The sequence below is a fragment of the Lactuca sativa genome, chromosome 5 (assembly GCF_002870075.4).
Source record: "Lactuca sativa cultivar Salinas chromosome 5, Lsat_Salinas_v11, whole genome shotgun sequence".
Taxonomy (NCBI): domain Eukaryota; kingdom Viridiplantae; phylum Streptophyta; class Magnoliopsida; order Asterales; family Asteraceae; genus Lactuca; species Lactuca sativa.
The window spans coordinates 333,543,681-333,569,032 of NC_056627.2; the positions used below are offsets into that span (position 1 = coordinate 333,543,681).

The following is a 25,352-nucleotide window of genomic DNA, read 5'->3' on the forward strand; positions in this document are numbered from 1 at the left end:
ACCTTGGAAGAGAATATTTATAGGAGTTTGTTTAAATTTTAATATTATTTTATTAGTGATTAGTTGTACAATTAGCTTAATGATTTGGACGTCTTACAAAAATATTATTATTTTATTCAATTTATTTTTAGAAATAGTGAGATTTCTTTTATAACATAGTAAAAATATATTATACTCCTAATTTATAATAAAAGATAAATAAATAAATGAAAATACGCTATAATCGGAAATTGATATGCTTCTTCGACCCCTTTTGGCTTGAATCCTCCTCTAGGGTTTTTGGGATTTGAGGTTACCATCTGTTTCATTTTCAGATCGTATCACCTGGCGTCGTCAATTCACTATAATTCACTTAAGCCAGCCATGGATGCTCGGAAGAGAGGGAGACCTCAATCTAATGCCAATAGCGTTGCAGAGAAATCTAAGTCAGGTTAGTTGTTTTTTCTTTCAGAAAACACACACACACGTACATGTGTATATGTTTGAGTATGAATCTATCCGAGATCCCGGACTTACAATTGGTATTACAGTTCCATCTGTCTGTGTTCCTACTTCATCATATATATCTTTTTCGTTCAAATTTCTTTTTTCACTCTCGAAATTTTGTTTGGGAACTTCATGATCGCCGTTGAATTTAGTGGTATTATAGTTGCTTAATTTGGAATACTTAACCTAATCAAATGGACCATTTAATTTGTGGTGATGCTAAATGGGACAATGTAACATAGCTGGTTGATTGTAAAGTTCATATAACACAACAACAAGATTGGAGTTCGTATTTCATTAGGCTTCTGAGAGCTGGCTTAACCTAACCTAATCCAATGAATTTTCTCAAGTCACAATATATATAAAAGATTTATTTATGTTTATAGGTATGACGAGTCAAAGTAGAAATTATCGTGCTTGGACAAATATTGAAGAAACCAAACTTGTAGAGGCTTTAGTAATTATGGTGAATACAGGAGGATTTAGAGCAGACCAAGGCTTCAAGTCTGGATATTTAACTCATCTTGAACATTTATTAAAAAAATCAATGCCAAATTCGGGTATTTTAGGTAAACCACATATAGAATCAAAGATAAAAGTGATGAAAAGAGATTGGCAAACTGTACATGACATGTTAAATAGCTCACACACTAGTGGATTCAGTTATGACACTGTAAAACATTGCATGATTGCAGACGATCAAGTTTGGGAATCATATCTTCAGGTAAAAGAAATTACTATATTCTTAATTTCTTATGTTAGAGACTGTTTGATTTGTCTCTTACTAGGTTTGGTAAGAGGTTGGGTCAGGTCAGGTCAGATTTAGACTGTTTGATATCACACTTGGAAGCCTGATGGCTGATCTGACTTGGTCAGTAACTATCAAACAATCCCTAAAGTTTAATATACGTAATATAATTATATGAAATAGGTTCATAAAGGGGCATCAAAGTGGAGGAACAAAACATTCCCTTACTATGAAAAACTATGTGTTGTTTTTGGAAAAGATCGGGTTGAAGGAAATACAGTTAGAGATTTAGTCGAAATGGAAGAGGAGGCAAACATAGAAGAACAAACACAACATTTGGGTAATGATTCCAATGACATGACATCGAGTCATATTCCACCTATGAATGTGAATAATATGCAATATGAAGAAACTTCAAGTGTGCGTAATAACAAGAGAAAAGGGAGAGTGGATCTTATGGTTAAAGGATTTAATGATGCGGTTACATGTCTTGCAGACACTATGGGGAAAATAGCAAATACAATTAATAAAGATATTGAAAGAGAAGAGGAACTTGATAAGAAACGTTGTATGATTACTTGTGAGATTTCAAAAATGGAGTCGTTGATTCGATCGGAAAAGTTTAAAGCAATTACGAAAATACGAGAGGAGGATGAAAGAGTGAATATTTTTTGGGATTTGCAAGAAACGGAAAGAGAGGATTATGTGAAATGGGTTTTGGAAGAATGAAGAGAATTGGTGATTAAATATGTAATTAAACATTGTTGATTTAGGTTATTGGTTAGTTTACAAATTATAATTGAGGAAGTGGGATTTGTAAGTATTTGTTCATAGTATATATACTTAGTTTTATTTTGTTTTTATATGCATTGATTTGTGAACTGATCAACGATATTCTGTTGTAGCATTGATGGCTGAATAACATGATACATTCAAAGTATAGTTAAAATAATATATCAGTGCTGTTTACTAACTATTTATAATTTTATATTGTTAAAGTGGAGAGAAAACAAAAAAAATAAAATTTGTCTAAACACGTGTGGGCAGGAATCGTATGGATCAACAGAAAATAATGGTTGGGTCCGAAAAAAACTTGATGGGCCTCCCCAAGTGTGCAACTCTAGTGTGTAGAGATTAGATAAATGGCATTTGACCCTTTTACTATTGTTTTATAATCAACAAAAACATAAACAATATAAAACACAAACTAATAACTTAACCCAAAAGTAGTTGTGCACAAAAAAACCAATTCGGAGACCGAAACTGGTTTGAAAAATCGAAAAACCAATTCGAGGTAAACCGGATCAAGAATCGAAACCACCAGTTAGTTTAAACTTGTTCGAGAAAAGAGTCGTTAGTACCAGTTTAGGACCACTTAGCGTAAACTTGATTGAGGATCCGGCTTGGGTTTTTTATCTTCTTTGAACGGTAATGAGGCCGTTTGTGACCGATTTATGCTCGATTTTGTCATTTTTATCCATATTAACCTTCATTGATAGTATATATAGGTATTGTATGTTGAGGTTTAATCAAACGATTAAAAAAATCTCTTAAAAAAAACGCTCTTAAGTCAAGCAATGGAATCAGGTTCCGGATGTGGGTAATCACAAGCTTCCGCTGATGTTGGAGATTCATCAAGTAATATTACCATTATTGGCATCAAAGAAACAACTAGAAACTCGATGATTTTGTGCAATTATGATTTGTGTATAATGTCAAACGGTCCAAGAAAATCATGATGCACGAAATGTGGTATTTTTTTCAAGGAAGACGGGAGTTCAAATTTGAAAACTCATATGAAGAAGAGTTGCCCATCGGAGAGGCCGGGGCATAGTCAAACGACAATGACGAATGATACTACATTGTGGAAGTACGAAGCAGATTGAGTAAGGGATAAGATGGTGTGGTTCGTGATTCAAGAATGTTTGTCTTTTGATCACTTCAACAATAAACGATTGACTTTACTCATCCAAGATACGCTCCAACCGCGATGTTGTCATGTGATTCGTACTTCTCTTAGACGCGTGTATCGAAATGTGGAAACTTGCAAAAAATGAAATGATTTTAGGATTTCAAAATCTAGAAACCGGTGTAAATTTAACTTGTGATGTTTGTACGGTTGCTCACTGATCACCGGATTCGTACATTTGCGTTACAACTCATTTGGTAAATCCCTAAACTTGAATTGTTTGGATATCCGCAAATCGACGATAACTTATATAAAATTTAGATTATGTGATCAAAACTTATAAACTTCAATGGAAAGTTCTTTTCTATATCTTTTGATAATGCATCGAACAACACCACCACGGTTGGATAACAAAAACTACAATATAATCTGGTTTGCGACGGTGCTTCTTTACGTAGCCAATGTGTGGCATTAATTTGGTTGTGCAAGATGGCTACATTGCATTGAACTTGTAAAAGATGCTTTCATACAAATGCTAAAATATAATGTTAGTTATAGTAATTCTTGATATCATAAATATATGAAGTTTTGTACCGATGCAAATACCATTTGGTTAGGCTCGAATTGAGATGTACCTACTCGATGGAACTCCACTTGAAACATGTTTTAATGTGCCTTACATTCAAAAGATACTTTACAAATGTTTCAGGACAACCTTGCGGGGTTACGACTTATCCAGAGTCGAGCTGACATACTATCAAACTTGTTTCAGAAATGCTTAGAGTTTTTTTACAAAACAACTACTTCTTATTGGGGGTTTATTATCCTACAAGTTTTTAATTTTAAACCAAATCTTTATAATTTGTTCGAAAATAAACGAGTTTGAAATTAAAGGCGAAATGTTTGCACAAATGGTGAAACGGATAAAAAAAAGTTTATAAAATAATAAGGCTGTAAAAAACGTTCGACGTTAGCTGGTCCGTGGACTGGGGTAAAGGGATTAATCGGATAGGCGGTGATTTATCGGGGACCATTAATTGATAATTTGTTGAATTTTAAAAAATTAAATATGACTAATATCATATCAAAGTTCGTAAATACCACTAATATGATAACAAAATAGGTTAATATGATTAATACAACACTAATCATGCCTCAAGTAGTTTCCATTGAAATAAAACTTCTTCAAAATGTTAAAATTTCATCGTTTTATAATGTTTCACTCATTATGTATGCATGGATTAATCGCTAATCGTCCTCTAATCGGTCGAGTAGCGCACATGGATTAATCGGAGATTAATCGGGATTTTTACAACAGTGTAAAATATTTAAAAAAAAATATATATATTCCATTATAACTTACGTCGCCGCTTTGAACCCGTCTCTAAATGTTGGAGGGTTGAGACTTTACTTGAGAATATCTCTTACGATTTGGATTTATCGGAAGAAAATAGATATTTTGCATCAAAAGAAATTTTAGAATTTAAAAAAGGTTTCCAAAGTTTGTTTCAAATTTTATTTAACAAAATATGGTTCAACAAACATTCATAACATTATGCAATATGCGGGGCATCCAGATCCACTTCTCACAAAATAACGAAACAATTCGACTCTATAACACTTTAAGGAATGAAAATACCAAACGAGCTCAGTCTAGAACCCCTGGTAGCGAGCTCGAAAGGTACATTGGTTATGATTTTTTGGAACATATAAGTGTGCAAGAGTTTGAGAATTTGGATGTTTTGGCTTGGTGGAAAGAAAATGAATCTCAAATTACAGTTCTAACTGCAATTGTCCATGATCTACTAACCGTTCAAGCTTCTACAGTAGTTTCGAAATCCATCATTTTTTAGTGGCACAATCATATCACCAAAAAGAACAAATCTCACCATTTTTGGATGGAAGTGTGCATTTGCTTGAAAAACTAGTTAGACAACGTGGAATAGGTACAAACATTTCACTACTTAAAGGCGAATCGTTAAAGGTTGGACAAGAAATATATGATGAAGAAGTATCGATGGGATTGTCGGTACCATCAGGGGAGGTTTTGTTATGGTGCCCGTAGTGGCACCGACACCGCTTGATATTTCATACGCAATGCAAAAAAAATTCAATTTTTTTCAAATATCGTGCCACTACTTAAATTTCTTGTATCACCCCTACTATGAACATTTGCGTCCGACCCTGGGTACCACTTACCATATGGATCATTTTTACAGTTTTATCTTTTATAAACTAAAATATGTTCATGGGTAATCTCCGGAAAAGTCTCGAAGTTTTGGGCCAGTTTACGGTCTAGTCCTAAATTAATTTTTATTTACGAAAAAAGACAAAATACCGGATAATTTATTCGAATCGACCCATTTTCATCTGTCCAACTATTTTAGTCGCTCACCTTGCTTAGGTGGATGCAATGTCGTTAAATGATTTGCTTATGTGGCCGAATATGTTGTATTTAAGCACATGTTATGCTCCTTCAAGCCCTAGAACCTACCGAGAAAGAAAAAATGGCGTTTTCGTCTTATGTTGGAAGTAGACAAAGAAATCAATCAGTGAGGAGAGGCTTAAGGTCAAAATGCTTATGTGAAGATCCTGTTGGCAAATGGACTTCATGAAGTGATAAAAATCATGGACGAAGTTTTATTGGATGCCCCAAATTCAGGGTTTGTAGTTTTCTTTCTTTCACGATTCAACCTCATTTCTGTTGAAATTGGATTCATTTTGTGTAATGCATGACCCTGAAATGGATTGCAAATACTTTGCTTGGGTAGACCCTGCATTACCAAACCAGTGGTACAAAGACATGTTGTTTGATTTTTACCACCATGGAAATGGATTGAAGTATAATGGATTTGAAGATTTTATGGAAGAATATGTAGAAGAACATGTGGCAGAAGTAGTGGGGGAACTTGTGGCGCAAGGTGTTCCTATGGCACGTCAAGATGGCTTAGTTGGTGTTAATTTCATGATTGTGTTTTGGCTTCATTGTTTGCAATTTTATTGTATATGATGATGTAATATTATGTGTTTTAGGTTTCATCTTTTGAAATTACAATTGACCAATGTAATCTCAGTAACAAGTAGAAGATGTAATGGTAGTTTGAATGTTATCTTTTGAAAGCATTTAACAATAACTTTACTTGAATTTTACAGGACAAAACTTGACCAAAACAAGAGATATACATAGAATTCATTATAAGAAGCCATAATTAAGTTAATATGGTTGATATATATTCATGTAGCCAAAGTTTTTCAAATAATAGTTATGCCAGCCAAGATGTTTGCAAAAGAGGATTTCAATTCACATTCACCTAAAAGCCAACACAGTGGCATAGTAACAAAAGGGACTATATTAACAAAAGGGGCTTGCAATACATATTTTCCCAAAAGCCAACATATTGGCATAGTCCTAACAAAAGAAGGGAATATTCAACACCCTAATCTAGATTTAGTGGCTTGTTTGCATTCACGCCTCTCCCATACTTGTCCACCGCCACCTTCTTTCAAGTTGTTCTCTATGATCCTCTCTGAATGTTTTATCGTTTTCAGCACTTGTCTCCTTCTTATCACTTGTGTGTCTTCCACACCCTATTCCTCATCTTCCTCACCTTCCTCAACTTGCTTATCTTCCTCAACTGCATCAACTTCTTCATCTTCCAGACCATGATTTTCATAAACTGCTCTTGATTCTTGAACATCATTATATGGAACATTTTGACTCTCCACATGTAGATCCTTTCACATAAAAAATATTATTCAACATTAAATTGTAAAAGACATGTAAAATAAAGTTAAAATGTACCACTTTGATTCGTTGTGAGTCCACAGGGAGTGGTTTGAAGGCTAGGCATTTCTGAAGTTGAGATTCGGTTAAACCTAAAGTACTGATGATTTGTTGATTAGTGTAGTTTGAACATCTCAAATCATTAATTGTCTTTAGTACATGATCCATATCAGAAAGATCACACCCATCATCTTCATCTTGGAAATCTTCACTATGATGTGTTTCGGGCACAATTTGAGTCTCAATATCAGGTCCTTGTTGGTGCATTTCTTGAGTCATAATATCAAGTGTTTGTTGGTGCATTTCTTGAGTCTCAATAACATGAGTTGGTTGGTGCATAGTTGAACTCTCACCTCTATCACTTCTTATCCCTATTTCGCCACCTCTTGCCCATTTCCACCACCTATCGTCCCTCTTCCTCCACCTCTATTAGTCCCTTTTTTTTGCCCTTTACCTCATTTACTCCAATGGGTTAATTCTAGGTCCAACCTTGGCCTACCCATTTTTTTCTTTGGCTTAGGTCCATAGGTGACTGTGGGATTCTTGCAAGACACTTTATTATGACCCTTTTGTAGACAATTCATACACTGGACTGTCCTACCCTTAGATGAGACTTGGGAGAACTTGTCTTCATGCTCAAACACATGCCTCTTTCTTTTGATACTTGGCCTTCCTGGCATCCTTCTCCCTATAGGTAGAAGGGGTTTGGTATATGGAGTTTGCTCCCATATATTATTGCCATTCACAGGTAGAATGTTAGAGTTATATGTAGCTAAGAATTTTTACTTACTAAACTAGTGATTGATGAAGGATACCGGATCATGTTGTGTGTATAGAATAGCAACCTGGGCATATACACATGGCATCCCTGATAACTCCCAGAGCCTACAACAACAATAATGCCCTTGTAAGCATACTCCATATGATTGCAATCGATTTCTCACTTCAAAAGCATATACACCACTAGGATGTACATTCCAACTCCTACAAACACAAATGCAAACACATTAGTCTAATGATGATGAAAAAGTTCATAAGTTATATTGATAAGATACCTGAGGTATTCACCAACACATCCATCTTCTTAATTGATGAATGACACACTTTAGTTTTCCGTTTCTATGCAGTCTGCTTGAGGTTGTTGAACCTTTCCATCATATAAATCCTTATCTCTTCAAGCATAGTCAATAAATGGCTTCTTCCTTGCATATATTATTATTCCATTAAAGCATTCAACCATTCCATTTTCAACAGCCTTACATGCCAGTCCAGCTTGATAGTATGCCATGTAACAAGATTTAGGTTCCATTGCAATTAAATGCTCATAAGCAGATGGATTGATAGCCTTGATTTTCTCCGTATTCATGATGAAGTCCCCTTCCACAGTAGACTTCGCAGCTGCCCAAAACATGTTCTTGAATTCTAATCCACTATAGACTTTTCTGAAATTGGCATAGATATGCCTTGCACATTGTCTGTGCTCTACATGTTGTAGATTTCCTTTGTAGCTTCAATATGTCCTTATAAAATACATGAACACATACTGTTAATAAAAATAAATACATATACAAGTACAAATACAGATAAATAAAATTCTTGCTTTGTGTTGATCAGAAATGACACATATACCCATGCCTTCTTCCAATCCAAAAATATCGTGCAGTAACTCCAAGAACCACTTCTGTCACACCCCAAAACCAAGAATGGCAGAAACGTTCTGGGGCGAAGGACTTCATGTACAGTATCATAATAATGCAAAGTAGTAAATAAGCAACAACATCATCCATTGCATTAATAGTATAATTTCATACAAGCGTGTTCTTTAATAGTAATAAGACACCAAAAATGAATAATCAAAATAAAAGACGAGTCTTGAAGATGCTCCGTCTTCTCAAAACCTGATCATCGGTACCTGTCTACTGGTGACCTGAGAATACAAGTTATTTTGAAAGCGTAGATCAGCATTTAAGCTGGTGAGTTCATAAGTGTTTAGTGTCAATGTTTTTATAAGTTTGAAGAAAATGTTTGCAATTAAACAATGTAAATATTTGTATATGTTTGAAAACTCCTAGAAAATGCTATGTTTTCTACTAGTATAAAAAGTAGTCTTCTACCAAGACCCGACTGTATTGTATGTTTGTTCTTTTGTAAAAGTGAATGCTTTTCCCAAGTATGACTATCATTACCAAAATATAGTTTTATATTACCCTTTATGTGAGAATATCACAATTTGAATATAGTGGGAAAATGTATATGTGTACTGCATTATTATTTGTATTCACTGAAGTAATAACTACCTTAAAACCAATGGTTTAATTAAGGCAAAATATGATATGATTGTTACCATACTAATCTGACTATAACACGACGATGAAAGATGTCGGAAGAAATGACATTTGGCACCCGTAGATTTGCAAATCCCACTGTAGCGAACATCAAAGGTGTAGGATAGTCAATCCAGTATAGATCTATATGCAAACTCATGCTCTCCCTCCAGGAGATTCTGGTTACAAAACATGACATAACGAAATGGTCGATGTGTCATGAAGTAGTATCTCACATTATGTTATCTATGAATCTTGTTATAGTATACTTGTTATAGTAATAGTATTCTATGTATAGTATCCTTGGTATAGTATTCTCTGTCTAGTATTCTCTGTTATAGTATTCTCTGTTATATATTCTCTGTTATAGTATTTGTATATGATAGTATTCTCCTAAACTATACCTATTATAGTTTACTAGTAAGTTATGTATATGAATAGATGAATGTATACCTTTGCTACCCAAAGGTACTGAAATGATTGAATAGAACTTTTATGTCTACATATGTATACATAATATATATCTAATATTTAGATGACCTTCGGACAACTGGCCGATACCCTATGTCCACATCCAAACAAGGAAAAGGAAATAAAGCGAGCTAGCAGTCCTAAGTCCTTTAAACATTATGTATATAATTATACATATATACATGCTTTTGACAGTATATATAAGTTAAAAATAGGTTTTGTGATACATTTAAAGAGTTTTGAACAATAAATAAATAATGACTTGATGTCAGTTTATAAAACGATTTAAAAGTAGTTTGTTTTGAAACACAGTTTGAAGTATATGAAATCCTTGTTTGAAACACAGTTATAAATCACATGTGATTGATTATATAACTAGCATGTTTTCTACTTGTATCCCCCCATAAAAGCATTTAAAATCATTTAAAAGGTAGATTAAGGGGGTATGAACTCACTTGAAGTGAGTGATGCGAATGTAAGATCGGTAAAGGATGCTAAGTGTAAAGTGAAGACTTGAGCACACACGGGTCATATTTAACATATAATGACACATATATGCTTACAATTAGTGTTTATAATAACTAATTATGTAATGGAACAACCTTAGGGGCTAGGAAACACTTGTGCTGAAGTGTTAAACCACATAGGGTTGCATATAAGGGTGTAGGGCCTCTCATTGGAGTTTATGGCCCATATGGTAATAACCACATGAGTTTACGGCCAAGGGGTAATTTCCCTATGAGTTTACGAACGTAAACTCATGGTACTAAGTACCAAGTTGTGTTATAAGGTCTTACAAGTCAATATGAAGTGTTATATGATCAAGTCTAAACCTTAGGAAGGAATGGTGGCACCATTGCATCACTAACTAGAGTTTACGGCCTAAGGACCATTTCTCCATGAGTTTACGACCGTAAACTCATGGTATTATGTACCATTTCAAAGTTTAAGGTCCTAATCTCATGTTAGAAGTGTTCTAGACTTGGTCCCAAGGCATGGGAAGGGATTAGGGCTCATTTGCACCCTTAAATAGAGTTAACGGCCCAAGGAGGTTCCTTGGCTGTAAAATCCCTTTTGATCTTGTTTTCTTGATTATTTCTAGGTATAAACTAGTTGATTCAAGTATATAACAAGCTAAGACAAGAGTAATTACAATATAGAAGCTTGAAAGGGTGTTTAGGCCCAAGAACACTAGTGTGTGTTCTTGGTGAAATGAAGAACACTTGAAGATCTATCAAATCAAGAGATTTCATGGATGAAATCATACACAAACACTAGATATTGAAGTATATCAACTAATCAAGGAAGGAAACACTTACCAAGTTGAAGATCTAATGAAGAACTCGGATGATACTTGAGAGAGAATGAGTTCTAGGCGTGAAAATGACAAAGTGTCATATTTATACCCTAGAGTTTACGACCGTAAACTCCATTTTATGGCCGTAAACTCCAAACTCTTGGAGTTTTGAGACTTAAGTGTTGTACAATTAACTCTAGAGTATAGTTCCTATAATTACCTCTGATGTATTTATGATTAAAACACTCAGTCTGACTCCAAAACTGCTAAAATTTTAGTAAAAGAAAGTTTGACTTTGATTGAATGCACGGTTTGTTGTAAGATAGAAATTTCGAGTTGTCACAACTTCCAGTTAGCTTTGTTCTCAATGTCAACAATAGCCCGAACAATGGGATACACATGATTATTTTCATCCCTTCCTATAGCAGTTAAAATTTCACATTTACATGGGCCTTTCAAAAAGGAACCAACAAGACCAATCACCCTACGACAACCAATTTTCCATCAATTTGCAATAGCTTTAAAACCAATGTATATTCTTTGAAAAGTAGTAGTTCCATTCGGGTTTACATTCACAACAACTTTAATTGTGCTACCTGGATTTGACCTCATAAACTCATGTCCATAATCTCATACCTTAGCATAGTGGTCACTCAATTTTCCATTAATAAAGACATGGCCCTACATCTTGCTCTATACGCTTTTGACCAATTTGAAATGAAATTTCAATTGGATAATGACCTGCATTTCCTTACACTTTAAATTTGGTTTCCTAATCAACTCTTTCAGAAATTTTCTAGCTATCCATGTTGGATCCATAAGTTTTGCATTATTAAAAGTCCTAACGCACTTATGCTTATCAACAAATTTCTTAATTTGAAATGATATTTCAGTTCTCATCCAAGAAGCCCTAACCAGGAAGGGACATTGAACTTTTACTTTCTCATTTGCACACACAACTACAAGCCTAACACAATCATATTTTTCGAACCTAATCTGATAAACCTGTTTTATGGAGTAGTTGGTTAAACAGAGTTTAAGTTGTTATGGTGATTCATACCTTTCTCCCAAAATGGCTTCATTTCGTTCAATTTCACCTTTGGATCATGTATACTGTATTGGAAATCAGCACCATCTTCATCCTTTTTTTCACGTAACCCTTTTTGCAAAGCACCTTCTTCATCATCTGTCTCATATGCAGGCTTCAAATCATGGGACTCATCTCCATCGCTTTCATCGATTTAAACATTGGGGATGGCGCAATCTTCTAGGTCTTCTTCACAGAGAGTGTTCAAGAACTTATCTTTGCATCTAGGCGTTTGTTTCTTTATGAATAGCTCATCAAGTTCCACGTCTATCGTGTCGAAGTCTTCAACAATCTCCATTATCACCACTAAACAAAAATTAACTTAAACTAATGAAGCACAGGATGCAAGAAAATGGAAGATTACGTGGACGTGTTTGCAATTTCTTACCATTTGAAGATTGTCGATTGCTACTTTGGTTCCAGTAACTTCACTTCCTTCAAACAATTGACTGTTTGCATCCCGAGGTTTTTTTTAAGCCTTTTCCATTTTGTCTAGGGTTTGAAATAAAGGGGTATAGGTGAATAACGAAGATCGAGTTTCAGGTCATACAAATGAGGCCACCTAAGCAAGGTGACCGACTAAAATAGTTGTACCGGTGAAAATGGGTCAATTCGAATAAATTATCTGGTATTTTGTCTTTTTTCGAATAAATTATCCGTTGTTTTGTATTGTTTCGTAAATAAAAATTAATTTGGGACTAGTCCAATTGGCTTAAAATTTTGGGACTTTTCCGAAGATTTCTCATATCATATGTTCTTATATTTTTAATTCAAAATAGAAACATACTTCTATTTTTAAATCAAAACAACATTATATTTATATGTTTTACATCATCACTCCTAAACCTTAAACCTAAACCCTAAATTTTGAAACTAAAATCTAACTGGCTAAAGCTAAACAAAAGTATTTGTTGTTAGTTGAATTCGTTTAGAATCCACACAAAAAAGGAAGACCCTTAAATGGTAATGGATGAAAAGGCAAATAATGTTGGTCCTATGGTAATTGATGGCCATGTGGTTGTAAAGCAAAAATCTGATGATAGATTACAATTGGTTTTAATTACAACTTTAAAAAACTTTTCAAAAAATTATTACTTGGATCAAATTGCGGATCAAAATATATCTTTATCTTTTTGATAAAAATTAATAATTTTAATTTGCATTTCATTTTATTTTATTTTCTTTATATTTGCGTCATATTATTATCCGTTTACCTGATTGTAAACAATTAAAATAAGAAAAAAGTATCTTAAATTCACAATTAAACAAAACATTCTCAAGATATTCTAATAGGATCACTATTAACTATAAAATCATAAACGTTATATATATATATATATATATATATATATATATATATATATATATATATATATATATATATATATATATATATATATATATATATATATATTTATGATGTTAAATGTTAAGTGAAATACTGTTAAAATATTAACTTAACTAGTTTATAACCCATTAGAATTATGGTTATAAAACTAATTAAACTTTTAGAGTAAAAACTTAAAGTTATTAATTAATTATTTTAAATAAATTATTATTTAAGAAATATTTTTTTAATTATATAAAATTATAATAGTTGATTTAAATAAATATATGAAATTATATCACCTTATAATATATTTTAATTTTATTTTATTTTTTATTCTAATGTTATTAATTTAATGTAATTAGAATGTGAAATTTAAAATTTAAAATTTGAAATTAAGAATCAATTATTAATTTAATGTAATTAACATGAGAAATTTAAAATTTAAAATGGGGAATTAATATATTGATATGCGACATGATAGGTGACATAAATCAATGTTTTAAAAACAGGTTTTTTAGTTGAACCGGTATGGTGACCGATTTCCGGTTCAACACCGGTTCGACCGCTGAGTAACCGATTTGTATAATTTTCATATTTTTTCGTATTTTCGTACACATACCTACATACACAAATCAAGAATATGATGTCCACAAGTTCAAACATTAAAATACACATGAAAACAAGTTGTAGATCATTTTAAATACATTAAAATAACTCATAACCATAAGTTTTACATCAATCCATTGCATTAAAAAGAAAATAAAATCCTAGATGAATATAAATGCATCAAAAAACTTCATAACATTTATCACGTACTTTTACTCAGAAATTTTTTAATAAATGTGAAAAAACTACCAAAATTTATTATGCAAAAGGTTTCAATTCCATGTGTTTTTATTCATTTAAATCGGTTTAACTGGTTTAATTGAACCGGTTTAACAGGATTTTTGTAAAAACCGGCCGGTTCGATCCGGTTCAGAAATAGACATAAAATCGGTGATAGTTGAACCGCTTCATTTCCCGATTCCCGGTCCAACCGGTTCGACCGGCCGGTTCAAACCGATTTTTAAAATATTGCATATAATATTAATGAAAATTTCTAATATTATATAACTTGTCAATAGGAGAATAAACTTATTCATTTATTAGTGTCATTTATAGATTTAAACGTATAAATAAAAATAATTTGACCACCAAGATTGAACTGAGGATCATAAATATTACATTACGAACAACTAAATCTGATATAATAGGATATTCTTAAGATCATATAACTTAGGAAATTAGTTTGTATTTCCTTTTATTGTTGTAAACTTGTATTATAAATACTTTTTAATATATCAAATACCATTCACGTTGATTTTATATAACCTTAATATGGTATCAGCCTAACCAAAGGTTCTGGTCGTCTTCTTCTCTCTTCTTCGCTTTCTTCGTCTCTTGTCTTCCACCATGACCACCATTGACTCAACCAATGCTCCTCTTCCCCTTGATACCATTCAACACATGCTTAATATTAAGATTTCTTCCTCCAACTACCTCTTGTGGTGGCGCCAAATGTTGCCACTTCTGGCTTACAAAGATTTACTGGCTATATTGATGGATTTGGTGTTACTCCAATGACGCCTCCTCCATAAATCCAACGTATACTTCCTGGCTAGCTGTTGATCAACGCACTCTTATTCTCATTCAATCATCTTTATCGGAGGAATCCATGCTCAAGACCTTTGGCCATGAAATTGCCAGTACAGTTTGGACTGCTTTAGAGAGAACTTACAACCATGACTCGGTTGAAAGAACACACACGTTAAGGGACTCCCTTCATCAAATTCAAAAGGGCTCCTCTATTGGTTTTTGTCTAGTCTTGGTTCTTCTTTTGAAATGTTCTCCACTACACAACGATTGCTTTCTTATCAACAAAGAGGTATTTCTTTTCACGATCTTGTTTTTAAGGCTGAAATTCATGAACTTTTCTTAGCCATACTTACTCCAACAAATCCTTATCATGTTACATTTAATGCTACATCTTCTGTTCGTGGTTATTCCACCAACACTCATGGTAGTGGTTCTTCACGAGGAGGATCTTCAAGTGGACATGGCCTTGGGGAATTTCTCGCTGACTCCCTCATTGTCAATTATGCCGAAAGGATGGTCATTATGCCAATCAGGGCCTGATTAGCACAAATTTTCAAATTGTTCTCCATCTCTTGATAAAAATTTAGCCCAATCATCGTATGCACAATGAAATATTTCAACAAATGTTCTTGACTGGTTCGTTGATTCGGGTGCATCATCACAAATGACATGGTCATTTTTGGTCTCCACCTATTATTGTAATGACATGGTCATTTTTGGTAATGGTAATTCCTCCTCCATTTCTCATATTGGTACATCCACTATATCTCCCAGAATAAATTTACTTGATGTGTTTGTGGTTCCCGAACTTACCAAAAATCTCATGTCGATTAACAAGCTTACTAATGATAATCTTGTTGATGTATTATATTCTAATGGCGTGTTTAGAATTCCGAATTGGGTTACAAAGGAACCTTTATCTCAGGGAAAAAGTAAGGATGATTATATGTGCTACATCAAGGTCAACATGCTTTTTTGGCGAGTATTTCTTCTAGGAATATAAAGGCATCTTATGATCTTTTGCATCGCCGTTTAGGACATGCTTCTTTTGTTATCGTTTCTTTACTTAATAAAATTGTATGTTTATTTGTCACTTCTATTTTACCACACCCATTTGTTTGTGCTTCATGTCAATTATCTAAAAGTAAACGTTTGCTATTTGATCTTAATCCTAAACGATCCTTGCATGTATTATATATAATAGATATTTTTTTATGGGGTCTTGCGTCTGTTATCTCTAGAGATGGGTATCGCTATTATGTTGTGTTTATTGGTTACTTTTCACAGTTCTCATGGTTTTACCCTCTCAAGGCTAAATATGATTCCTATGAGGTTCTACAAGCCTTTGTCAACCTCGTTGAAACCCAAATTTCCTGAAAAATTAAAGTTTTTCACGTTCATGGAGGCATTGAGTTTGTTAATAACCGTGTAAGCACCTTATTTACAAGCAATGGCACATATCATCTCGTATCTTGTCCTTAATCACCTCAGCAAAATAGGTGTGCTGAGAGGAAGCATTGACACATCATCGAAACCAATCTTGACATGATGTTTAATGCTCATGTTACGGCTACCATGTGGGATCATGCTTTTAGTCCGGCTACATACATCATAAATCATCTTCCGACTAAGATTTTGGATAATAAATCTCCATATGAGCTTTTGTTTTTCTCGTCACCAAATTATGAGAACATCAAAGTTTTTGGTAGTTATGTGTACCCCTATCTTTGAGATTACTCTACTCATAAACTTGAACCTCAAAGCCCCTCTTGTGTGTTCATTGGGTATTCCACTCTGATGGGTTTTAGCCATATGAACTTTCCTATGTGCGCATGCAAAACCCTAATGCTTGGATCTAGGCTTTCTAATTAAACATGCTTTGAATCCAAGACTTCTAATAACTAATTAGGTATAAGAGCAATACAAAATCAGATTTAGAAGTTTTCCTTTGAATCTCTTGTTTGATCTTGTTGTCTTGGAGCTCTAGAGTCACAATTGTCACTCCTCTAATGGCTTACAAACACCAACTAGCAAGGAGGATGATTTGAGAGAGAGGTTAGGAGGAAATTCGGCCAGGGGTACTCTACTTTAGATGAGATGCCCGTTTCCCTTGCTCAAGGGATCTATTTATACTTGTAGACTCCTTAGGGTTTCACCTGTAAACCCTAGTTGGATAATCTTTCCTTAAAGCAATCCAAATCCTTACCTTAGATAAGCCTTGTACGATTTTGAGCTATCCTAAGCCCTAGAATCCGTCCATTCCTTATCCCTTAAGGATTTACAGTCTAAAGTGTAACTATCATACAATTGACAGTTTATACCCTCTTATTTAATTAATCTCTTTAAATCACCAAATTAATACTAATTAATTTATGACTTATATTAATCAAATAACAATATTATTATTCCTTATATTATTCTCATAATATATTAATAATATTTATTCTCTCATAATAAATCATCCTATCAAGTTGCTATGGTGAAGGCAACCCAAAAGGACCATGCACAATCGGATCAAATACTTGCCTAATATAGTTGCAGCCTTAGACACTATTCCAACAGTCTCCCACTTGGATAAGTCTAGCAATTATATGCACAAGTACACTTCGATTTGCAATCGTAGCTCTCAAAGACGCTTGTCAAACTCTGATCTAATCAATCTTGTCCTTTAGATAAGGGATCGTACAGTTCTCTGTTAGATATCATGCTGACAATTTCTATGGAATGATTAGTCAAGCATTTAGGTTTCTCGATCTCCGATTTATTTGACATAGAACTTAATCGAACACATCAATTCAGTTCTGACCGGGCCCGACACATAAGTCAAATCAAATCATCGAGCGGCCGAGATATCGCCTTTTCCCTCTAAGGATAAAAGTTATAGATAAAATTCGACTTATATGCATAAATATTTACTTATTCATTAATCAACTATACACAACAATGCGTTTTATAACACCGAGTTACTGATGCGTTTTCGCATTATCAATATACAATCAATTGACAAATAACAAACCATATATCTAGGTTTTAAGACTATATGATATTATCGTCTTGCGATCACCCTCTTATATCATATTCCATAAGGTGATTCCAGCAAGCACGGGTTTGTTCCAATGCTCAAAACCAGTTCATAAGCACTCATGAACATCGCAACAACCCTTTGCTATGTCTAATACCATTTAGACAATCTACGCACCAATTCATGACAATCTTCATTCATATCTACTTTCAACATATGAACGATTATGGACAATTTGAATAATTAGAGTATTCTTAATAAACTCAATTATTCTGGAAGTCAAAACATGCAAAAATGAAACAATAGTTAAACAATTAACATAAGACATTAACATTACTCATAAATAAAACTCCTTTATTTAATCATCAAATGTTAATTACATTTATCTATTACACGTTTCTTATACTATTATCTAATCTATGCTAATATCATCCTTCAGCCCAATACTCCTAGCATGCTGCAAGTGCTTAACCCTACTCAGTCCCTTCGTAAGCGGATCTGCTGGGTTATCTTCTGATGATATCCTCTTCACTACGAGTTGTCCTTCTACACGATGTCTAATAAAGTGGTATTTTCTGTCGATGTGTCGTGATCTACCATGATCTCTCGGTTCCTTGGTCAAGGCAACCGCTCCTTCATTATCACAGAAAATCTCCATGGGCTCCTTTATGGCGGGTACAACTCCAAGATCACCGATGAAGTTCTTCAGCCATATTGCCTCCTTCGACGCTTCGCTTGCTGCAATGTACTCTGATTCGCACGTTGAATCAACTACGGTTTCCTGCTTGGAACTTTTCCAAGTCACTGCTCCTCCATTCAGGGTAAAGACCCAGCCCGACTGCGAACGGTAGTTGTCCCTGTCGGTCTGAAAACTGGCGTCACTATACCCTCTCACCTTCAAGTCATCACTCCCTCCGAGGACTAAGAACCATTCCTTTGTCCTCCGAAGGTACTTAAGGATATTCTTCACCGCAATCCAATGGGCTCTGCCAGGATTTTCTTGATATCTGCTAACCATGCTCAAAGCAAAGGCTACATCAGGGCGAGTACAAGTCATAGCGTACATGATTGAGCCAACTGCGGAAGCGTATGGTACTCGGCTCATTTCTGCTATTTCAGCTTCGGTACTCGGACTTTGAGTCTTACTCAACTTGGCATTACTTTGTATCGGTAATTCTCCCTTCTTCGAGTTTTCCATACTAAAATGTTTTAGTACCTTTTCTAAGTAAGTGTTCTGACTAAGTCCTATTAGTCTCTTACTTCTCTCCCTTACTATCCTTATTCCCAAAATATAGGAAGCCTCTCCGAGGTCCTTCATAGCGAAGCACTTCCCGAGCCAGGACTTAACTTCCTGCAGAGTCGGGATGTCGTTTCCTATGAGTAGTATGTCATCGACATACAAAACGAGAAAGCTAACTATGTTCCCACTGGCTTTGACATATACACACGATTCATCTTCGCTTCGTACAAATCCAAACTCTTTGACTTTCTCATCAAAGCAAAGATTCCATCTGCGAGACGCTTGCTTAAGTCCATAAATGGACTTCTCAAGCTTACACACTCTATTCGGATGCTTCGGATCCACAAACCCCTCTGACTGAGCCATGTAAACATCCTCAGCCAACTTCCCATTAAGGAAAGCGGTCTTGACATCCATTTGCCAAATATCATAATCATGAAATGCGGCAATCGCTAGCATCACTCTAATAGATTTTATCTTCGCAACTGGTGAGAAGGTCTCATCATAGTCAACTCCGGGAGTTTGAGTAAAGCCCTTCGCGACCAATTGCGCTTTATATGTGTGTACGTTTCCATCAACGTCGGTCTTCTTCTTGAAGATCCATTTGCACCCAACGGTCTTACGTCCGGGCACATAATCAACCAAATTCCAAATTTGGTTATCATACATGGATTGGATCTCGCTATCCATTGCCTCTTTCCATTTCGCAGACTCCATGCCCTGCCATGGCTTCCTTATAGCTATTAGGTTCATCAAGGTTTATTAGTGTACCATCACTAATATACGTGTCCCCTTCGGTAGTAATATGAAAACCATAAAGCTGGGGTTGAACTCTAACTCTATCGGAACGTCTAAGAGGTAAGGACTCGTCAATCGGTTCAACCGGAGTTTCCTCCTCGGGTTGAGTGCCAGCGGTAGAGGTTCCTTCATCTATCGACTCTTGAATCTCTTCAAGTTCGATTTTCCTCCCACTGTCTCCTTGGCCTATGAGTTCTCGCTCTCGGAAAACCCCTCTCCTTGCAACAAAGACAACATTGTCCTTTGGTCTATAGAAGAGATATCCAAAGGATTTCTGCGGGTAGCCGATAAAAATACATCGCTCACTACGAGGTTTGAGCTTGTCATGAGTATCTCGTCTTACGAAAGCCTCGCAACCCCAAACCTTGATATGTGCCAACGAGGGAGCTTTCCCTGTCCACATCTCGTGAGGTGTTTTGGCATCCTTCTTAGTAGGGACTCGGTTAAGGATATGGGCGACAGTCTCTAAGGCATACCCCCAAAAAGAGATAGGTAGTGAAGCACGACTCATCATAGAGCGAACCATGTCCAACAAGGTTCGATTACGCCTTTCTGCCATACCATTCAATTGTGGTGTCCAAGGTGGCGTCAATTGTGAAACTATTCCACACTCCTTGAGATAATCGTGGAATTCAAGACTTAGGTACTCTCCTCCTCGATCGTATCGAAGCATCTTGATTTTCCTGCCCAATTGATTCTCCACTTCATTCTTGAACTCTTTTAACTTTTCAAAAGTTTCTGACTTTTGCTTGATTAAATAGATATACCCATATCTACTATAGTCATCGGTAAAAGTCACGTAGAAGCGGTTCCCATCCTTCGTGGTTGATCTAAACGGTCCACATACATCGGTATGTATTAAGTCCAATAGACCCTCACCCCTTTCACACGTACTCGTGAAGGGTGATTTAGTCATCTTTCCAAGTAAACAAGACTCGCATGTGTGATCTTCCCTAAGGTCGAATGACTCCAACACTCCATCCTTTTGGAGTTGGGCTATGCGTTTCTTGTTGGCATGTCCAAGACGACAATGCCACAAGGATGCTCTACCCATACTAGTGGAAGAATCTATATTCAAAACATCATTTCCTAAGTTATCAACAATCATAACAGTTTCATAAATTCCATTACATGGTATGGCTTCAAAGTAAAAAACACCATTTAGATAAGCCAAAATAGAACCATTCTCATTATTAAAAGAAAATCTAAAACCTTGTCTATATAAACCATGAAATGAAATGATGTTTCTAGCTATTTCTGGCGAATAGCAACAATTGTTTAAATCTAAACATAAATTATTCCTAAGCACTAAAGAATACACTCCAATCGTGGTCACAGGCGACGATCTTCTGTTCCCCATGATTAGATTTATTCTTCCTTGCTCCACATCCCTACTTCTTTTTAGTCCCTGCACATTAGAACAAATGTGGTAACCACAACCGGTATCAAGAACCCAAGAAATAGCATGAGATGAATCGTTAGATTTGATTGTGTATATACCTACGAAAGACGGCTTGATCTTTCCTTCCTTGATGGCTTGCAGGTACTCTGGGCAGCTTCTCTTCCAATGTCCTATCTTGTGGCAGTGGTGGCACTAGAAGAGGCACCATCTCGGGCTTTAACCTTGCGATAGTTCTTAGACGAAGCCTTCTTCTTCTTTCCCTTTCCTTGTCCAATAGCCAAGACAGGAGCAGCGGGTGGATTGGGATTTGGTGCAGCAGACTTGTCCTTGAAGTTGCTCTTAGCGACCCTCAAGAGACCTTGGAGTTTGCTTAGGGTGACCTCTTCTTTGTTCATGTGGTAGGTCATCCTAAATTGATTATAGCTTGGAGGCAAAGAGTGAAGCACCATGTCGATCGCCAAGTCTTCCCCAAAGTCAACATTCAACTTGCGAAGGTGGTCGACATACCTTTGCATCTTTTGCAGGTGCACGGTAAGAGACTCTCCATGACCCATCTTAGCAGAAATCATGTTAGTGAAAATCTCATAACGCTCTTGTCTCATGTTTTGGTGGTATCTCTCCAATAAGTCTTGATGGATCTCGTACGAGTACATGTCCTCATAGGACTTTTGGAATTCGGAGTTCATGGTGGCTATCATGATGCAATGTACCTTCGTTGCATCGCGCTCATGAGTTTCAAAGGCGGTCATTTCAGCCGGAGTAGCGATTTCAGGGTTGATTTTCTTGAGCTTCTCATCGAGGACATACTCCTTATCCTCATAGCGAGCAATGGTGCGAATGTATCTTATCCATTCGCTAAAGTTCGTCCCATCGAAAGTGACCTTTTGACAAAGGCTCATCAATGTGAAAGAACTAGCAACAACGTTGTTCGCGTTCGAGATCTACAAATAGAAAGGAAAAAGATAGATTAGAATATGAATCCCTAATTATCACCCAATAAGAAAAATTAGGGCTAGGATCCAACAACAATATTTACATATTAGAAAAGGGATGCCGTAATCTAACATGCAAATAATATGAAGGTAAGTGAATGACGATTCACTAATTCTCCACCATAAAAACATAACTTTAAGTCCTAAATGTATTGAGAATTCCTAGGTTCGGATGAGATTCATTGAAACTATTCAATGGCATGTTTAAATCTCGATATGCCCCTCTTGTTTGTGACTGGGATACCGAGGATCACAAAGCGGGTGTGAATTACCATGCAAATTCACATGGTGCCTTCATTGTAACGATCACCTATTCGATGTGCCGGTAAACCACACACGCTCCATCGAACTATGATAAACAATGAATCACCCTTTGCCACCTTTGCTTAGAACCAATTAGTGTGCTGGTAAACCACACACGCTCCACTAACTTCTTAGCAAGGGTGCAAAGTGTAATTTCATGGGATTGCACCAATTCACTTTTCCCAAAGTAACTAAGATTGGGAAATTTTAAAAAATGTGTAGCTACTTTGTATTTCATATTATACTTTTAATGAGAGGATGAGGTTGCCCTATCCTACCAGTTCGGCTAACGACACTCCACCGATCAAGCAAGCGGTGGGTGTGAGTGTACACCCATTAAGCGCCATTTTATAGGCCGCAACCTTATACCCACCTTATAGATCGGTTTCGTGAATGAGACCTACTAATGGTAAGACTAGCATTTTAGTTATATATATATATATATATATATATATATATATATATATATATATATATATTAATCTTGTAATATTATATTAGTATAGGTTTGTATTTTAAACCTTTTAATAATCTAGGGTTTGAAATTTAAATTGTCTAAATTAAAACTTTTAATCACAAAACATAAATTTCAAAACTTGAGGACAAGTTTTAAACATTTAAAACATGGAGGATCAAATAACAAATAATTTTAATTAACAATTAATTCCATAATTATCCATATTTGATTTATTTAAAGATTTCTTGCAAGATAATTACCAATTTAATCAAAATAATTAATTAATTATCACATAAGGAAATTAAATATTTTATTAGTTGATAAATATCTTTAATTAGATCAAGATTATAGTCATATATATCAGAAAATCGGATTAAGGTTGATCTAATATGATAAAGGCAAGTTTCCATAAGATAAATATGAAAAAATCCGAATCTGGCCCTTCCTGACGCTCGAACTCGTCGAGTTCGCAACTGGACTGTTGGGGGTCAGAAATGGCATCGACCAAGTCCTCGCACGATGGCCTGGAGTGCCGTAATAGAATGCCTGGTCCTGGAGGGCTGAATGCGCTATATGGGTAAGGTTGCGCCCTTTCTAACACCAATTGGTTTTAGATCAACCGGTAGCGCTGATGCTCAACAAGTGGTATCAGAGCCAGTGGCGAGGGTTCTATTCTCTTAGGGAGCAATTTCTGAGGGGGGGATTGTTGGGGGTCAGAAATGGCATCAACCAAGTCCTCGCACGATGGCCTGGAGTGCCGCAATAGAATGCCTGGTCCTGGAGGGCTGAATGCGCTATATGGGTAAGGTTGCGCCCTTTCTAACACCAATTGGTTTTAGATCAACCGGTAGCGCTGATGCTCAACATGGACTCGTCGAGTCAGGCCAACTCGTCGAGTCCACCATGGGACTCGTCGAGTTCATGAAACAAAAACACAAAATTCGAAATTTGCAAACAAGATTCAAACAAACAAGCAACAATTTAATAGAAACCAATCTAGGCTCTGATACCACTGATGGGTTTTAGCCATAAGAACTTTCCTATGTGCGCATGCAAAACCCTAATGCTTGGATCTAGGATTTCTAATTAAACATGCTTTGAATCCAAGACTTCTAATAACTAATTAGGTATAAGAACAATACAAAATCAGATCTAGAAGTTTACCTTTGAATCTCTTGTTTGATCTTGTTGTCTTGGAGCTCTAGAGTCACAATTTTCACTCCTCTAATGACTTACAAACACCAACTAGCAAGGAGGATGATTTGAGAGAGAGGTTAGGAGGAAATTCGGCCAGGGGTACTCTACTTTAGATGAGATGCCCATTTCCCTTGCTCAAGGGATCAATTTATTCTTGTAGACTCTTTAGGGTTTCACCTTTAAACCCTAGTTGGATAATCTTTCCTTAAAGCAATCCAAATCCTTACCTTAGATAAGCCTTGGACGATTTTGAGCTATCCTAAGCCCTAGAATCCGTCCATTCCTTATCCCTTAAGGATTTACAGTCTAAAGTGTAACTATCATACAATTGACAGTTTATACCCTCTTATTTAATTAATCTCTTTAAATCACCAAATTAATACTAATTAATTTATGACTTATATTAATCAAATAACAATATTATTATTCCTTATATTATTCTCATAATATATTAATAATATTTATTCTCTCATAATAAATCATCCTATCAAGTTGCTATGGTGAAGGCAACCCAAAAGGACCATACACAATCGGATCAAATACTTGCCTAATATAGTTGCAGCCTTAGACACTATTCCAACACACTCAATACAAGGGCTACAAGTGCTTGGATCTCTCAACAAGACGTATTTATACCACCTGTCATGCTCAATTTGACGAAGGTTATTATCCCTTTACTGGTTTCTCTCCAATGTCTAACTCTTCACAACTTGTCTTCTCTACATATTGTGACAGTTTATCCTCATCTCCTTCTCCAAACCTGGAAGTGTCTTCTTTGTCGTCATCTGTTGTGCCCACATCATCTTCGACATCATCATCAATCTCGTCAAAATCGCATGACATATGTCCCTTGTGTTCCGATCATGATTC

At 35.5% G+C, this 25,352-nt stretch overlaps 1 protein-coding gene across 2 annotated transcripts; it reads left to right on the forward strand.

The window, feature by feature from the left end:
• Positions 1–214: 214 nt before the first annotated feature.
• LOC111908903 (uncharacterized protein At2g29880) lies at positions 215–2,188 on the forward strand. 2 transcript variants are annotated; one of them, XM_042895466.1, is made up of 3 exons: positions 215–430; positions 1,182–1,210; positions 1,418–2,188. In XM_042895466.1, the coding sequence occupies exons 1-3, from the start codon at positions 364–366 to the stop codon at positions 1,961–1,963; spliced, it is 642 nt and encodes a 213-aa protein (XP_042751400.1). In that variant the 5' UTR covers positions 215–363; the 3' UTR covers positions 1,964–2,188. The 2 variants fall into 2 exon arrangements, with proteins under 2 accessions (XP_042751400.1, XP_023760466.1); XM_023904698.2 differs by having other exon boundaries at positions 216–430; positions 873–1,210.
• The last annotated feature ends 23,164 nt before the right edge of the window (positions 2,189–25,352 follow it).

What these genes read in the sequence shown, in the direction of transcription:
- LOC111908903 (XM_023904698.2), top strand. Translation starts at nt 364, where the DNA reads ATGGATGCTCGGAAGAGAGGGAGACCTCAATCTAATGCCAATAGCGTT. An exon ending in TGCAGAGAAATCTAAGTCAG is followed by an intron (nt 431 to 872) that starts GTTAGTTGTTTT and finishes TTATGTTTATAG; the next exon opens with GTATGACGAGTCAAAGTAGA. An exon ending in TTTGGGAATCATATCTTCAG is followed by an intron (nt 1,211 to 1,417) that starts GTAAAAGAAATT and finishes TATATGAAATAG; the next exon opens with GTTCATAAAGGGGCATCAAA.